Here is a 17692-nt window from a genome sequence, read left to right as displayed (position 1 = left end):
AAGTGCATTCACTACATGCTTCTATTTTTCAGAGGCAGGAAGATTAACACCAAACTGCAGGGCGAAGGGAGAAGGAAACAGTCTAGTATCTCAGTATGCATAAAGACATGTTCCCCGGCCCCCTTCGCCCTCACAGTTCAACCTGGCCCTGTGTGACGGCTTTGGAACTCTTGGCTTCTCGATTTATAAGAAGAGTTCAGGCAGAGAGTGGAGAGTTTGCCAATATTTTCCTCTGAGGGATTCACAAAGTGCCAGCTGAGAGCCTTCCAGCTCACCCTTTAAAACTCTGTAACACTTTCCAACTGAGTAAACTGGAAAGGCCCTTTTCAAATAACACTAGTAATGTGAAGTTGGGTAAACTGCTAAGTGAGGACAGGGTAAAGCCACTAGGGTACAGGCTGGGCAATTTGCAACATAGATCCCTCTAGACATTACCAGGCCTCCTGCACGCCAAAATGATAAATGCAGAATATTTCTACTGGCATGTCACCTCCCCTCATCATGGCTGAAGAGGATAGTCTAGAAGGTGAGATGCAACTTTCAAAAAGATGGACTTAAAACCATGGATCCCTTCATGAATACCTCAATCATATCAGAAGGAAGGAGAGTGTCAGAAATAACAGAGTTAAAGGTTTCCAAAGTGGAGAGACCTTGAGTTGCCTTCATGCATCAGAAGGCAACATAACTTGTTTAGAACAATGGAAAATTGGAAGGAAACTGCCACTTCAGACAGCACCAGAAACTGGCCTGGGAGTCTCAGGCCCAGATGGCTTTCCTTGTCATCAAGACCCAGTGCCAAGCATGACCAGGACACCTACCTACCTGCCAAAGGGAAATGTGGACCCAATTAAGGAATAACCCAGAAAACAATGGTGGGGCAGGTCACACAGGAAGAGGGCTTGTATGCAGAAAGAGCTGAATCCTTAGATCCCAAGTGTGAGTGAGTCAACTACACCAGTGACAGGTCAGGGAACAGTGCAGAGAAAGGAGGAACTGTGTCCCAAGACATCGGGCATGAGGAGCCCTAAAGCTCTCCTTGGCACAACACAGGGACAGCCTGATTGACAGTCTGGGCTGACACTGTTGACTCCTCTCCTTGACAGGCAGGTCTAAGGTTATAAAATAGCTCATGTTTCCCTCATTGTCCCCAAACCTCCTCGAATCAGAGACCTGTACTATTTTATGATCTTTTGAAAATATATTATGAGAAAATTAATTTGGGGACCTAAGCCTATAGAGAAAGCCAAAAGGATATATGAGATTTTGGCAGCAGGTGAGATTAAGTAACGAATTGTAAATTAAGGGATTTATGGACCGCAGGATAATTTGCCCAAAACATATCTAGTTATCACTCTTCTGGCTTTAAAACTATACCACACAGGACTCTAAACAATTAATGTGGTTCAAGTAATAACAGGTTATTTCTAAGAGCTAAGTAAAAGACCCTCTAAATTTGGGGGAAATGGGATCTAAGAAATCCACAAGCAAAGCAGAACTGCACTATTCCATTGCGGTAAATATGATAGTAATTAAAGCTCCATAAATACACATGGCAGAACCCGCATCATGCAATGGGTCAGACTGAGCAAACACATGAAGTCTTCCTCCAAGTAGGAGGTGGGTGACACTATCATTAACAAGAGTGAACACAGATAAATTTCATGCCTGAGCAAGTCACCTCTGGCTGAGTGCAGCCTTATCTGGTGACCCACAGGGTCCTCTTTTCTATACATGTTGCCAAGTAAAAATGGTTGGAAAGCACTGCCCTTAATTACATTTACAGTATAATATTCAGGCAATAAGATGAATTAGTATATAACAAATAGGATTCCCTCAACCTCAAATACTTCCACGATTTTTCCCAAATCGACAATAGAAACGTCCTCCCAGGGCAATCTCAACTGCCATTCACCTCCCAAACCCTTAGCGCGTTTGAAAGTCCCAGTGTTCCCTTTCTAAGGGCTCCCCTTGCACATGAACCATATTTCAATCCCCACTGAAGTAAGGGACTTAGGTTAACCCAGACAGGCTCACAAAAGCAGGCACTCAATAAATCAAAATCCAAGTTTAAGTCCATCCAATTGAGAGGAACAATAACTTCTCTAAAGTCAAACAGCTCTTAGGATTTCCTGACATAGCAGGAAATTGCTCTAGTATCACATAAGCACAAAAGGAAATATGTTACAGAGTAATATGGAAATTAACTTAACCTAAAATTAAAATGAAATAAACTTGTCACCATCTCAAAGCCCTATAGAGTACTAGACTGTTATGGACTGAATGTGCCCCACTAAAATTCCTTTGCTGAATGAAGCCCTAATACCTGATGTGACTATTTTTTAGAGACAGCTTGTGCAGCGGTGATAAATGTTACACGAGGTTATAAGGGAGGGGCTTAATCAGATAGGGCTAGTGTCCTTATTTACAAGAAAAGGAAGAGACATCAGTGTACACTCTCTCTCCTTCTCTCAGCCACATGGGGACACAGCCAGGAAGCAATCCCTCAGCAAAACTGCACTGGCTCGCACCCTGCATCTTGCACTCCCAGACTCCAGAACTATGAGAAATAAATTTCTGCTGTTTAAACCACCCAGTCTATGCTAGTCTCTTATGGCAACGCAAGCTGACTAAAATACAGACTTTCACCAAAGCCACAAGAAAATAAACAATGATTAGCAGTCTTATCATGCTGCTGCCACCATGTTTCTGCATCCTCCATTAGGAAGACCATGGACTCCTCACAAGAATTAATCTAACTGAAACCACACTATTGGCAGAGAAAGAACATGACCTATGGATGACTCCTTGGCTTGCCTTCGGGGGAAAGCCGGGTTTGGGACCCCAGTTCAAAAATTTCTTGAATTACAACATTAAGGTTAAGATTTCTTAACATTCACAAACTAACAACAGTGCCACAAGAGGAGGAAAAAAGTGACACTGAGGAGGATGAGAACTAAAACTGTTCAAAAGCCCATTTGGTCTCAACTTCTACAACAGCTCAGAACCCCAACTGTAATGCCAGTTTAAGACAGAGCATCTGACATTCCGCGAACGTCACTGCAAGATGCTGAATCTCATTCACGAGAACGTCCAATTGTGGGGTTCTTATTCAAGCCTGGTTTATGCCTACCTAAGCTAGGGGGCTCCAAGAGCTGCACAAGGGCCTCTGGCTTTGAGGCAACTTTCAAGTCTCAACAGACACTCTCAGGCATCTGGAAAATTCCAAGGAACACCATAAACCCGTGTAAAATCATAAAAGTTTCTAAAAACAGAGACAGCCATGTAGACAAACCCCAAACTGAGTACATAGTTTAAAGATTAGTCAAATGAATTGGAAGAGGCAGGAGAAACTTCTCTAGGATGATGGAAAAGTCCTCTATCTACACTGGAGCATTGGTCAAACTGGTCTATGTGCGCTTGTAAACTCTTCGAATCGTACACTCCAGATAATGTAATTTCACGTAGTGTAAAGTTTTCCTCAATTTTAAAAAAAAGCAAGATCTGGAGTCAGAAGCCTGGGTTCAAAGCCTGACTTGACTACTTCTTAAGGTATATAGCCTTGTGCAAGCTGCTTAAGATCGGAGACCCACTAAACAAACCGACAAAATGATGACGGTAATAGTATGATTATCATAATGGTATAAGAATTGAAAGTGGTAACATTTTTTTCTTAAAAGCTCAATTTTAACTGAAACTACCAAGCAATGTATCTTGTACCTAAATACACATTCAACAAACGTGGCTAGGAAAGGATACAAGGGTGACCCAATTCCAAGAATCTTTATGGCGAGACTTCTAAATCTATCACCATTATGAATAAACATGCACTTTGGGGACAGGGAAAATAGCACGGGCTGTGAGCTGGGGCTAGAGTGTTAGAGTGTGCATTCCCGAGATGGAATCTGGAGTGAGAGGTAGAGGCAGAACACTCTCAGACCACTGAACAGGGAGGAGACGGCAAGAGCATGGCAGAGGGCTGCTGGGGAGGGGGAGCGGGAACTGGGCCAGTGTGCAGGTGACCTGCCTGCACACTGTTTCACACAGCACAAGCTTCAGAGCACCCAGGAATTGTGCATACAGCAGCAGTCAACAAGGACAAAGCTTCTCTCAAATGGAACTTACAATATACTGTGGGGAGAGAGCTTATCATAAAAACAGTAACACAATGTCGGGCAGTGAGAAATGCTATGCAGACAAATATTACAAGGGAAGGAGCTAAAAGGGTAGTAGACAAAGGCACGATTTTTAATAAGATGCTCAAGAAAGGACTCTCCAGTAAAGGCTCATTTGAACCAGAGCCTAAAATAGAAAAGGATCAAGTCACATAGGTATATCTAAAGGGAGAGAGTTCGAAACAGAAGCAGCAGCAAATGCAAAAATTCTGGGGGAAGGGTATTCTGGGTATTTGGAACAGTACGAAGGCTAGACTTGGGGGACAGAGGCTAGGGGGAGAGGAAGATGAGACTGGGGACCACATCTAGTGGCCAGGGGAAGGATGTTTAACTTTCATGCCGAGAGAGATGGGGAGACACTGCAGAGGCAGAATATGTGCTAATTGGCATTTATCAAGGAATGGTTTGGCCTGAAGGTGTAAACAGGCAGAAGCTGAGAGAGCATTAAGAGTCCCAGCCCAAACCAGAGGTTACAGATCAGTGGTAGTGGCGCAAATTCAGATTCAGAAGATATTCTGAGTTTAGAATAAGGAGGTTTTGCTAAAGGAGAGAATGCAAAGGCTGGAGAAAAAAGAGACCAAAATAACTCCAAGGCTTTGGCCAAAGCAACTAGAAGAATGGAACTGGCATTTATTAGCAATGGGAAGACAGGCAGGGCAAGAGCAGGAAAGAGTGGAGAGAGAAAGCTGGCTTTGGGACAGCTCAAGTTCATGAGGCCTACCAAGAAATCCAAGTGCACAAGGCAAGCAGGCAAGTGGGGTCAGGAGAGATTCAATCACGTCAAATGCTGATGAATGGCAACTACGGCCTCACTGACTGAAAACTGGATTTGACAACCACGGTCATTATTAGCCTGGGTTTGTAGCCTGACTGTGGGTTCAAAAAGGAATGAGGTAGAGAGAGAGGATATTAACATGAATATAAACAGTAAGGGGAAACAAACTGGTTAGACGTTTTCTTTCAAGGAATTCTGCTAACCAGTAAGAGAAATGAGGAGCAGGAGGAGATCAATGGAGAGAGTTTACTAAGGGAGAAATTACAACATGTTTTCTTTACGGATGGGAAGGATCTAGTAAAGAAGTAAACAATCATGAAGAAAGGAAGGACAATTTCCAGAGTAATGTCCTTGTAGAGAGGAGAGAAAGAGATCTGGTGCACAGAGGGAGAGACTGACTGAAGACAGAAAGATCCTTATAGGTAGAACAGCTTTAAAAACTATCCCAGACCACAGTGGATTCCCATCCTCTGGCTATCTGCACCTCTAACAACTGTGACAAGCAGGAAAACACTGCAGGGCAGTCTCAAGTTCAGAGATCACACACATACCCCACGTCTACCCTAGCCACAGACACACTCTCCTGGATGACACTACCTGTGTTGTATGCCCTTCTTGCTGAAGAGCTCCAAGATTTCATGACATCAGTGATGTAATCAGGGAAACAACCTAGAGCTTACAGAATTGACAGAGGCAGGCTGAGAGAACTGGAGGGGGAGCAGGCCTCAAGCACAAAGAGACGGGAAAGAGGAGCATGAAACACATTAACCTCCACGGGCACCTCCATTTTTAACTCTCCATGAAATCCTTGCAGGCAGCCATGCCTACTGGGAAGTGTGGCGCCTCACTGTCACTTAAATTGGATTTCTGGTTCCAATCAGTCTTCAGCATGATCCATTCCTTCCAGTTAAGCTCATCATCCAGGCTCAAAATTCCTCATCTGTAAAATGTGAGTCTGACCTATATACCTCTAAAGGTCCCTTCCTGCTCTAGCAATCCATAATTCTGTGGCCAAGAGGGCTGCAGTTATACTCACCACTTCCTTGGTGCCAGAGCAGCATAAGGAGGCTGGCCACAGAAACCTGCCATTGCAGCTGGACTCTGAGAACAACACTCCTGTCAAATATCTATTTCCTGGTCCTCACCCCTGCCCCCAACACCACCCTGATCCGATCCCCAGCCCTCGCTCACCAAGTCCCACAGCACTCAAGGCTCATCAGGATGCAACTTCTTTAGCTAGGCTTTTCCTGGTAGCTAGGCACTGGGCCTTTTGCATCATCTACCTCCCTGCTAGCTTCTCACACAAGACCAAACACAAAGTCACACATCTCTCATTTTTACAGCTTTGCTCCTTCAGGACTATTCTATGCTTCACTGATTGTGGGTCACACTCACATTTCTCATGTTAAAACATGCATATCTAAAGTTAGAAAGCATCTTACAAATTATGATGGCTTACACTTGTAATTGGAAATATTTTTTCCCTTTCTTATTAATACATAAAATAATGGTGCATCTCTCAAGGGCATCTTAGATGGGGTGAAATAAGGCATTCTGACTGCTCCAACATAAGCCACTTGAGTTCAGTTTTATTCTCACAATACCTCCTACATACTAAAGACTCTATCAAGTATTGATCAGATGGAAGCTCTATCCAGAAATGGCCCAGCTGCATTACTTAGGTCATAAAGAGACTGACCACAAGAAAGCTAGAGAGAAAGAAATCAAGCCTTCTCAACTCTACCTTCTTCCTACATACACCTAGCTTTGTTTTCAACAAAGAATGGACTTAAGCGGTTTTCAACAAAGTGTGTTTATTCCCATTTCACCCAGCTTTCTTTCACGTGGAGTGTTGTCTGATACATCAGGGGAGACAGGGAAGAAAAGTCTCAGTGATTGCAGTGTTCGAGTAAACTTAACAAACTACCCAGCCTGCAGCAGTTGCCAGGAGAGCAGCCTGAGATGGTGCTCCCTGCAGCTTACAGAGGCCACTGCACTTACACCCCAGCAGCTCAAGTGGAGGAAAGCGTAAGGGAAAGCCACTTTCTCCGGAAGAAAGAAATGGTCATTTTTGTTGAAGTAGGGGCCATCTTTAGAAGAGCCAGACCTGAAAGCTTCAGGCTGAGGCAAGGCAACCATTCAACCACAACCTCCATTTCAAGTATAGACCTCCATAAATAAACTTCCAGGCACCACACAAGGCGCCTTGACTTTTTTGATTTTGACTCAAGTCAATGTTTTATGCTGTGAACAATGAATTTGCAGCAGTTGGACCAATATTTCACTCCACAAACATCAGGAATCTGCAAAAAGGATTTTGAAGGGAGTCCAAAATTCTACTCCTTCGAAACAAGGACGGGGACAGGGGTCGTGCATCTGCACTTCCAACTTTGGTCCCTGGCTACCAGCTGCTGCCAGAAAGGCTACTGCCCTCTCTCACCACCACAATGAGATGACTGGTCGCCCTCCTGTGATTTCCAACCTGCTGGTTCGACAACAGCACCTCTATCGCTAGGTAAGGAAATGGAAGGAAATGATGAGTGCATTTGCATGCCTGTGACTGAAGTAAAGAGGGGAACCAATCCGAAGGAGTACAATATTTTTATTTCCTCTGACTACCCATTCAATTATGAGCTCTAATGAAGCCTAGAAACCTGAACACATTAATAAACACTTTCGACTCTCCCCTCTTCTGAGATCTCTTTCCCAATGAAAGATTTCACGTATCTCCTTCAAAGGAAATTGCTACTAGAAAAAAAGTCCTCCTACAAATTCTTATTTTTAGAATCCTATCTACATGGAGGGTTCCGCAATTACTTCTATTTATCTAAGTGGTGGTTAAAAGCACGGAGCTCTGATGCAGAAAGCCAGGGATTACATCCTGGCTCTGCCAGGTACTACTTATGTAGGCAAACTGCTAATCGACTCTGGCGAATCACTTCCTCATCTATAAAATGGCTGGTTCTGAAGATTAAATGCTAGAACAATAACTGGCAAATACTAAGCACTCAATATGGGTTAGCTATCACAACTACTGTAAGATTCTAAGAAAAAGGATGCAGGTTCCCTTAAATCTAGTCAAGACTCTGTAGCTGGCCAGAGGGCTTGCTGGATCTCAGATGACATTTATAGGAAGCAAATGAAATTCAAATACAGCTAATAGCTCCCCTCTCTTACTATGTAATTATGTGTACTCATTATTTGTGTAGCATGTTATTATTTAAATGTCCCTAATTTCAGCCCCAGCGGGCCAAGGGCCCTCAAAGAGTGGCCGAGCCTTCAGCCTCTGCCAGCCCTTTCCTAAGCTTTTGTCAATTTATTACAGCCAGAAAAAGTGGCATTATCTACAGCAGGAAGTAGACAGAAGGCTCACAATCAGCAAAAATCTTAGCACCGCCTCCCCACTAAGCCTGGCTATAACCAACAAGCTGCAGTGATGGCTTCAATTCCTACACAGGCAAATCCACAAGGCTGGACAAGACTCACATTCTCCACCTCTAGTAGGACAAAAGAAATTCATTCCTTGTCACTTTAGAACCGCGAAAGCAAGATTGATGGCAAACATGGATTTTATGACATAAAATATGAGGTCTCTCTACTATCTTCTGTCTGTTTGGGTTATTACTACTATCCCAGACCTGCAGAAACAGGGCAGCTGAGCTCAGCAGCTCAGATACAAGCTGCCACTGTTTTGACAGTTTTAACAGACACTCAACCCCCTCTCCGACAAAAGCTAAGGGCAAGAGGCTGCTTGCTCATCATCCTAGCACGCCAACGATTTAGCAGAAGTCATGTCAATAAGTTTTCAAATTAGATAAAAAAATTATATCGACCCCATTCTAATGTTAATGCATAACATTATTTTCAAACTGAATTTTCCCAGGAAACTCTAGCAGGGCCAAAAACCCAGAAACATCTTTGTCAAAAAGCTATAGGGAAGAAAACAAAACATGTTGAATTCAATACCACTGTTTCAAAGACATAGTATAATTTTCATCCAGGCTGTGCTCTAAAGTAAGTACTGGATTCAAAGTTACAGACTTGAGAGGTAATTCTGATTCTGCTACTGTATAATAAACAGATGTGTGACCTTAGGAAAGTCACTAACACATATAACACTACAAAGCCCCACAAGGATGCTTTATTCAGCTAACAAATGAAAACTCTAGAGGTCTCAAAGGTATGTCACTACCCAAGGTCCCCAAACTACAAAGCATGAAAGGTACGGCACGAGACAGAAGTCCCCCTGCACCACCATCTCATCACTACAGGCACATGCTCTCACCCTTGCCCCATACAGTTTCAGAGCCCACCTCCCAGTGAGGGCTCCGTACTGGACAGTATCAAAACCTTACCACTAGACAAATTTGTCACAAGTAAAACTGGATCAGTAGAATTATTTCGACTTTTGAAAGGGAACCTCAAAGAGTTGAGGAACTAACAACTAATCAAATTAAAAGAAAAATATGTACCTTGCATGACTATTGAAACAGCTCTCCCCTACTCCCTTTGCTCATCTATCTTCACTTGCCACCCAAGGAAGAACACCAAGATAGTGTGCTGTGACATACAGCTTAAGACAAGATCATTCTATTGGAGAGTATATGAATGATGATCTACTATAAAGCCTTCAAACTCAAGTGATGCACACATACACCCGCATATGCATGCACATCAAAGATGACACTGCTTGCCATTACCCCAACTCCCAACCTCATCAGCCAAAAGAGTCTTGGATGCTCCCCGCTATTTCAGCTTTCTCTAGGTCACAACCCCCAGGAGAGCACTGCTGAGATTCTGGGACCTACAGCAAAGGGGTTATTCCCATGGTAACGACTGGTTTCTTGGGCTTTCCGGTAGCCCCCAAACAAGAAAGCACACTTTGTTTAATGTGTTCTCAGCCTTTAAAAAAATTTTTTCTTAAGACACACTTAAGTTTTGAAACAAGAAGATGTGTTTACTTAGAAATACTATTGAAATCCAAAATATGGAATAACAAAAAGGTGGCCTTGGCATGTTGCCTGCACAAACAGCAAACAGGAATCAGAAAAATGCACACTCACAGCAATTTCACAACCAAAAGAAGCCTTGGAGTCTCAGGACTTCAAAAAAGAGAGAGAGACAATTCAGTCTTCATCAGGGTGAAAGCCAAACTACCACAACAAAAACTACCTTTTCTTTATGAAGGTGGTACAGGAATTACCTGAAGTCTTCAACGATCCCGATACAAATGTCTTTGCCAAATTTTGTCAGAATTCCTTTCTCAGTTATCATCAAAACCCTTGACTACGTCAATAAAAACAAGAGCTGGCAGTGCTACTTGCTTCTTGAATGACTTGTTTTACCCAAATTCAATCTTTATTCAATCCTGGATGCCTGGCTAACTTCTTATCCTAAAAGCTGATTATTCCCAGTTGAGTTGTTTTTTAATTGTTAAGAGATTCCAAAAGCAGTAAGGCGTTACCACTCCTGAATAGCAGAATGAGAGCATCCCTTATCACACAGTAAACTCTGAACCCCACAGCAGCCATGGTCCACTTTAACTCCAGGTTTCAATGATATTCTCCCCAGTCACCATCCTCCCAAAAAAACTCATCATCAAGCAAAACACTGTATTCAACGTGAAGCAATGACAACAAGAACTACCACATCAAATGCTCTCTGATAAACACAGGGCTTAGAGTTTACTGTATCACAGGCAGCCAAGGAACGAATGGGGTCTCTACCTGTTAGAAACTCATGAGCATATAGGGGACCAAATTATATACTTGTGGCAACAGATTTCACTACTTATTTTGCTTCTGAGATTGTGAAAGAAATTCAGAAAGACTCTACATGTTGGTTCAGATATCAGGGGGTTCCGGTTTCCAGTCACACCATACTAGAAGGAGAGGGTGACAGAACTTAGGTGGTGGTATGGCAAATCCAGGTGGAGTTCAGGGAGGTCAGCTCAGAAAACCCTGCCATGGCCCCACAGAAACAGAGCAGCAACAGGTCCTGTCTGTCTGTAAACACTAGTTCCAACAAGAGGCTACCAGACAACTCACCTGCAACTGAGTAGACTGGAAAGAAAGTGGAAGCACTGAATGGGCCTGTGACTCTGCACTCTGGCAAGCTACCAAGTGCCCATGTGTGATGACTTTAACCCCATGACCAGAGCAAGACTCTAAAAGTGGCAGAAACTCCTCTTCCTCGACTCATTGCTCTAAGCAAGTACAAACCAGAACATGGTCAATTCATTCACATTTATCTATAATTCTAAGAGATTAATAAGTACAAGCGATACTTGGAATGTCACCACAGCCACATCCCCTGAAATGCAATAACTATAACCAAATGCTTGTCCTGAAATGGTTTTCATTGGATGATTTCATCTGAATCATACTAACCCTGTTAAAAAGAGACATGAGAATAAACTCAGAGAGGAGCAAGTTTCCTTCCCGGCTTCAAAGATTCATTTAATAACCAGACCCAGGAAGACCACTTATGGATGCAGAGGAATTCTATGCCACTGTACACCTGCTGCCATGTAGCAACCTGCCCAGGGTGATCAACAAGGAAGGAAACAGGTACTTAGGAAGCTGCTGAGCCACAGAGTAGGAAGGACAGTAGGTAGACAGTAGATTTAGACTACTTTCTATACAAACAGGGGATAAGAACCAAAGTCTCCAAATTTCAGCAAGACCAAAGGCTTCTGCCGTCATACTTGGGTAGAAAGATATCCACAGCAAACTCTCTAAGACAGGCTCCATATTTCAACCCAGGACCTAGCAGAAATCACATCGCAGCCCGGATCGTGTCTGTAAAAAACGGACTAAGGAACCTTGCCAATTATATTGTGCAGCGTATAAAGGACCACACACACAAAATCAATCTATAAACCCAATCAGATGTCCAGAATAATTGCCATTAGAGGCTTAGCCTGAGAAGCACAAGCCGCCAAAAACACATCCAACTCAAAAATGAAGCCATGCCTGAGACATCATCCAAATCCAACCAAATAGTCAACTCACCATTCACTGTTTTCAGACTCCCAGCAATGCCTTCGCCATGCTGCCTCTTCTGGGCATTCTTGAACTCCTTCAGAGACAAATAAAGAACTTTACGTACCACCCTTTCTTCTGACCATGGAATCCCATCACTGTCATCCTGAAGAAACAAGAAAGAAAGGGGAGAAAGGGGGTTACTTAAAAGAAAGCACCCAAACATCAAGGGCCAGAACAAATTTTTTTTTTAAATTCCAAAGAAGTATTGTGTGACTGAGAGCCAGTACTGGAGATCAAAATCCCATCATGTGGTAAAGGGACAGTACTGGCCCTTCCAACATCTGGAGAGACCTCAGGCAAAAAACTACCCCACAGGCTGTAGAAGGGACTGGAAGACACGACCATCTCAGTTCCTTTATTACATACTCACACCCAAATACTTTCATTAACCGGTAATCATGAGGTTTTATATTCCTGGCGAAGCTTAGAAAAAGGAGTTTTTACACCTACAACCAGAGGTGTAAAGAACCATTATACTGAAGTCTTATGAAGTGAAGAGTGATGCCAGAATGTATACTGCCTTACAAAATAGATGCTGCGCTCCTTGGAAACTGTTATCGTTGTCATTGGGGGTTGGTGCTGCCTTCAAGGAATTTACAATTCAGTCAGAAAATGAAATTGGATCTGCAGTGGCCTCTTAAGGAAATGAGTCAGAATGAGAGAGAAGAGAGAGACCACTGTAGAAAAGGGTAACAGATCTTGATGAAGTGGGGGAAGGGCACGATTTTTTTTAAACAAGAAGAAATACACACAGGTTAATAATAGGTCTTGAAGGTCTAATTTAAAAGTGTGGCTCCCTTGATGGAAGGACATTCCACGTACATGGATTGGAAGAATAAACATAGGTAAAATGTCCGTTCTACCTAAAGCAATCCACAGATTCAACGCTATCCCAATCAGAATCCAATGACATTCTTTACAGAATTAGAACAAAGAATCCTAAAATTCATATGGGGCAACAAAAGACCCTGAATTGCTAAAGCAATCCTGAGAAACAAGAACAAAGCTGGAGGCATCACAATCCCTGACTTCAAAACATACTACAAAGCTACAGTAATCAAAACAGCATGGTACTAGTACAAAAACAGGTGCACAGATCAATGGAACAGAATTGAACGCCCAGAAACAAAACCACACATCTGTGGACAGCTTATCTTTGACAAAGGAGCTGAGGACATACAATGGAGAAAAGAAAGTCTTTTCAACAAATGGTGCTGGGAAAACTGGAAAGCCACATGTAAAAGAATGAAAATTGACCATTCTTTTTCACCATTCGCCAAAATAAACTCAAAATGGATCAAAGACCTAAAGGTGAGACCTGAAACCAGAAGGCTTCTGGAAGAAAACGTAGGCAGTACACTCTTTGACATCAGTATTAAAAGGATCTTTTCGGACACCATGTCTTCTCAGAGAAGGGAAACAATAGAAAGAATAAACAAATGGGACTTCATCAGACTAAAGAGCTTCTTCAAGGCAAATGAAAACAGGATTGAAACAAAAAAGCAACCCACTAACTGGGAAAAAATATTTGCAAGTCATATATCTGACAAAGGCTTAATATCCATAATACCTAAAGAACTCTCACGACTCAACAACAAAAAATCAAACAACCCGATCAAAAAATAGGCTGGAGACATGAACAGACATTTCTCCAAAGAAGATACACGGATGGCCAATAGGCACGTGAAAAGCTGCTCATCATCACTGATCATCAGGGAAATGCAAATCAAAACTACACTAAGATATCACCTTACACCCGTTAGAATGACAAAAATATCTATAACTAATAGCAACAAATGTTGGAGAGGTTGTGGAGAAAAAGGAACCCTCATACACTGCTGGTGGGAATGCAAACTGGTGCAGCCACTATGGAAAACAGTATGGAGATTCCTCAAAAAATTAAAAATAGAACTACCATACGATCCAGCCATCCCACTACTGGGTATTTATCCAAAGAGCCTGAAGTCAGCAATCCCAAAAGTCCTGTGCACCCCAATGTTTATTGCAGCATTATTTACAACAGCCAAGACATGGAAGCAACCTAAGTGCCCATCAACAGGTGAATGGATAAAGACGTGGTATATATATACAATGGAATACTACTCAGCTATAAAACGACAAAATCATTCCATTTGCAATAACATGGATGGACCTTGAGGGAATTATGTTAAGTGAAATAAGCCAGTTAGAGAAGGATAATCTCTGTACGACTCCACTCATATGAGGAATTAAAAAAAGTGGACAAAGAGGACAGATTAGTGGCTACCAGGGGAAAGGTGGGGTGGGGGGTGGGCACAAAGGGCGAAGTGGTGCACCTACAACATGAACCACAAACATTAATGTACAACTGAAATTTCACAAGATTGTAACCTATCATGAACTCAATTAAAAAAAAAAAAAGTGTGGCTCCCTTATGTCTGTTGTATTAGATCCAATGCAAGTTCCTGAGAGAGGAAAGAACAAAAGGAAGGCCGGGCTGGGAGGGTGGGGGTGGGAGAAACCAAAGAACTAGCAGCCAGCACAGAAATCATTCCAGCAATACCAGTAGTAGATATAAAGCAAGATTACAACTGAAGAAGCACTGGGGGGCTGGGTGGGTTGGGGGGACACCAGCAGGGAACCGAGAGAACATGAGCCAAGTCTGTGAAGATGGAGATGGTTGATGCTGATGACTAAACTGAGGTAACTGTGTCAGGTTTTTAAGGTTTAAAGTGTTGATGCACATGGCTAAGGAAGGTTCTCTTCTGTGAATCTGTCTACTGTTTGCTAATCAAAGACGTCTTCACATTCACACACCTACTTCAAGACTTAAAGCATTTTATAAGAGAGTTCAATTTAGAGATGGAAGTATTTGAGCTTCTCAGATATTCTGGGCCTTACAAGAATAAGGAAATCATTAATACTTTAGGGAAAAGCAGATTTTGGATATTCAGGTTTCTTTTGTTCAAACCGGAGGCTGAATACCTCAGAGTCGGACTGCTGCTGTTGTACTGGATGTCCAACAGAATAGGTTTTCACTCCCTGCCACTAATGGGTTACACAAAACCTCCATGAGACTCGATGAGGGGACTAGATGATCTGAGGTCTTTTCCAGCGTAAATTCCTAAACTCTGCATAAACACAAACGACATCTTAGAAATCCAACCACATAGAGACTCTAAGCCCTAAATAACTTAAGCTGCACTCTTGTTAAGCTTCCAGGATTTCCTAGAATGAGAGTAATTCTCTATCTTCTATAATAAGGGGAAGAGAAGCCCTGGGAAAGGAGAGAGCTAGGATTTCCACCTTCCTCTCTGCATCCTTTGCTCCTGTAGACCTGCCAAGTGAGATTTCCGTTACCTCTGGAGGAAGATGACACATCCTGTCTTCCTGGTTGCTCTCCTGAGAGAGCCAAGACATCTACAGACCAGGGTGGTGGTCAAGGTTCAAACAAGGCTCAAAGAAGCCAGCAAACTCTGCCTCAACCTGACAGGAGGAACACAGACAATTTCTTAACGAGTCAATAGAGACCTTCCAACTACACAGTTAAAAATCGGAAAAATGGGGCCGCCCAGCGGCACAGCGGTTAAGTGCACATGTTCCGCTTCAGCGGCCCAGGGTTCCCCGGTTCGGATCCCGGGTGCAGACACGACACCGCTTGGCAAGCCATGCTGTGGTAAGCGTCCCACATATAAAGTAGAGGCAGATGGACTTGGTTGTTAGCTCATGCCCAGTCTTCCTCAGCAAAAAGAGGAGGATTAGCAGCTGACGTTAGCTCAGGGCTAATCTTCCTCAAAAAAAAAAAAGGGAAAAATGAAGTACTTTGACCAGACCCATTTGAGGAGCCCAAATAACCAGCCTGAGTAAAAGGCAGACAAGTTAGCTACACAACATATGAAAAGCACAATGTAGTTGAATTTACTCTTATAGCAACTCCCTTGAGTTTGCATGAAAGCTCCCCTAGCTTATTTGTTGCAACTGAATGACAGTCTTAACTTTAGGAAGAGTTAATACTCATTAGGCTGAAATCCACCTTTTCAGCATCCACAGTCTATGCAATATAGGTTGTCTAGCAGAATTCTCTTCATCACGACCAGGTTCCTATTCTCATCACTTGCATCTCTGCAACAAACAGTGATGTGACCATAAACTACCATTTTCTTTTTTTTTTTAAAGATTTTATTTTTCCTTTTTCTCCCCAAAACTCCCCGGTACATAGTTGTGGATTTTCACTTGTGGGTCCTTCCAGTTGTGGTATGTGGGACACTGTCCCAGCATGGCCCAATGAGCAGGGCCATGTCCATGCCCAGGATCCGAACTGGCGAAACCCCGGGCCACCAAAGCGGAGTGGCCATGGGGCTGGCCCCCTAAACTATCATTTTCTACATATATGCAGAATATAAATTATAAACCCCCAAAATAGCTTTCGATGTAAAACTCCTGTGATGATTTACTGCATCCTGTTCCGTATGGTGCCTTCATTCTGACTTAAGTCGCCATGAGAGAATTACACCCCCACAACTAATGTCTAATTAAAACATAAACCATGTGAGATGAAAAACTCCTGGAAAGGAAGACGCATTCAAGGTTTACTTACTCACACAAGCAGCTTCATTACACTCATAAAGTACTTTTACAGAACAACCAAATCCATGACACAGATTACGGTGTTTCAAATTCTAGACACTAAAAAAAAAAAAAAAGGGCAACTTTTTTTATTTTTTAAGACAAGTGTTCTTTTATAATCTAGAGTACTGGTCAAGACTTGACACCTGCCTCAATGTTGATGCAAGACACAAAACTAGTAGGTAATAACATGGCTCTGTTCTGTTTCCAAAATTACAAGAGGTAGGAAATAATTCAGAAATTAAAAATTGACCTGCCTTTCGCAGCTAGAGTCATGATGATTCACCCAACACTAAGCTTACACCCCTCCCTAGCAGAATGCTAGATGCAGAAAGCAAAGGTTGCCGGCATGCAACCAGGAGGCAACACAGGGCTATCCACATCTGGTGTCATGGAAGGCCATAAATAAGGTACTTCAAGTCTAACAATGGCTCTGCTGTGGCCTTATCGCTGTCAGAACAGCTCAAGGACCCAGTGCTCTAGCAGACAGCCCAGATATAACTCTATCATTAGAAGGCAGGCAACTGAAAATGCAAACACCTCCTCTCTCTCTCTAAGAGTTTATATGACCTCTAAGTCCAGGCCTTCCCTTTTATTACCCCTTTTCAATAGCTGTCTTACTTAATCAGCCTTTAAACAATGTCTGCATGGGGTCCAGAAGCTATTTCCCCTGTTCGCCACTGTTAGCCTAGCACCTAAAACATGCCTGATAGAGTAAGACCTCAATAAGTATTTCTGGAAACAGTAAAAACTCAATCTCACACCTCTCACATACTTTTACCCAAACTTGGCCCACCAGTGCCTACTCTTACCAACACCTAGGATGTTTTAAGTGAAGTGGCTGAAATCTGTGCCACTTTCTTGACTTAAATCACTGCCACCCCCATAAAACACGCCCCACAGTGACTAATCCAAAAGGGCCAGGCTTCGCCTCTCACTCTCAGCAGTAAGCTCGTTGAGGTACTAGAGACATCCCTACACAGTGGCTGCACCACCCCTTCCACAACCACCCAGCTCCCTGGGAAAAAACACAGTGCCTGTCTGAAAGTCCACATGGTCTTATAGGGCTCAAACCCTAATAACCCTGCCACAGT

The 17692-nt window shown here is 42.9% G+C and overlaps 1 protein-coding gene across 9 annotated transcripts in view; it reads right to left on the bottom strand.

Annotated features, from left to right (window-relative positions):
- The window catches only part of JARID2 (jumonji and AT-rich interaction domain containing 2), a 255994-nt gene that overhangs the window by 127695 nt on the left and 110607 nt on the right, over window positions 1-17692 (bottom strand). For 8 of the 9 annotated variants that reach the window (XM_070585077.1, XM_070585082.1, XM_070585075.1 and 5 more), the window contains one exon: window positions 11961-12096. The exons of the other annotated variant lie outside the window; for it this stretch is intronic. In XM_070585077.1, coding sequence (XP_070441178.1) covers window positions 11961-12096 — 136 coding nt within the window. The remainder of the gene's footprint in view (window positions 1-11960; window positions 12097-17692) is intronic. 9 annotated transcript variants of the gene reach the window in all.

This window comes from Equus przewalskii, chromosome 19, assembly GCF_037783145.1.
Source record: "Equus przewalskii isolate Varuska chromosome 19, EquPr2, whole genome shotgun sequence".
Lineage (NCBI taxonomy): Eukaryota > Metazoa > Chordata > Mammalia > Perissodactyla > Equidae > Equus > Equus przewalskii.
This window is presented reverse-complemented; position numbering and strand designations above follow the sequence as displayed.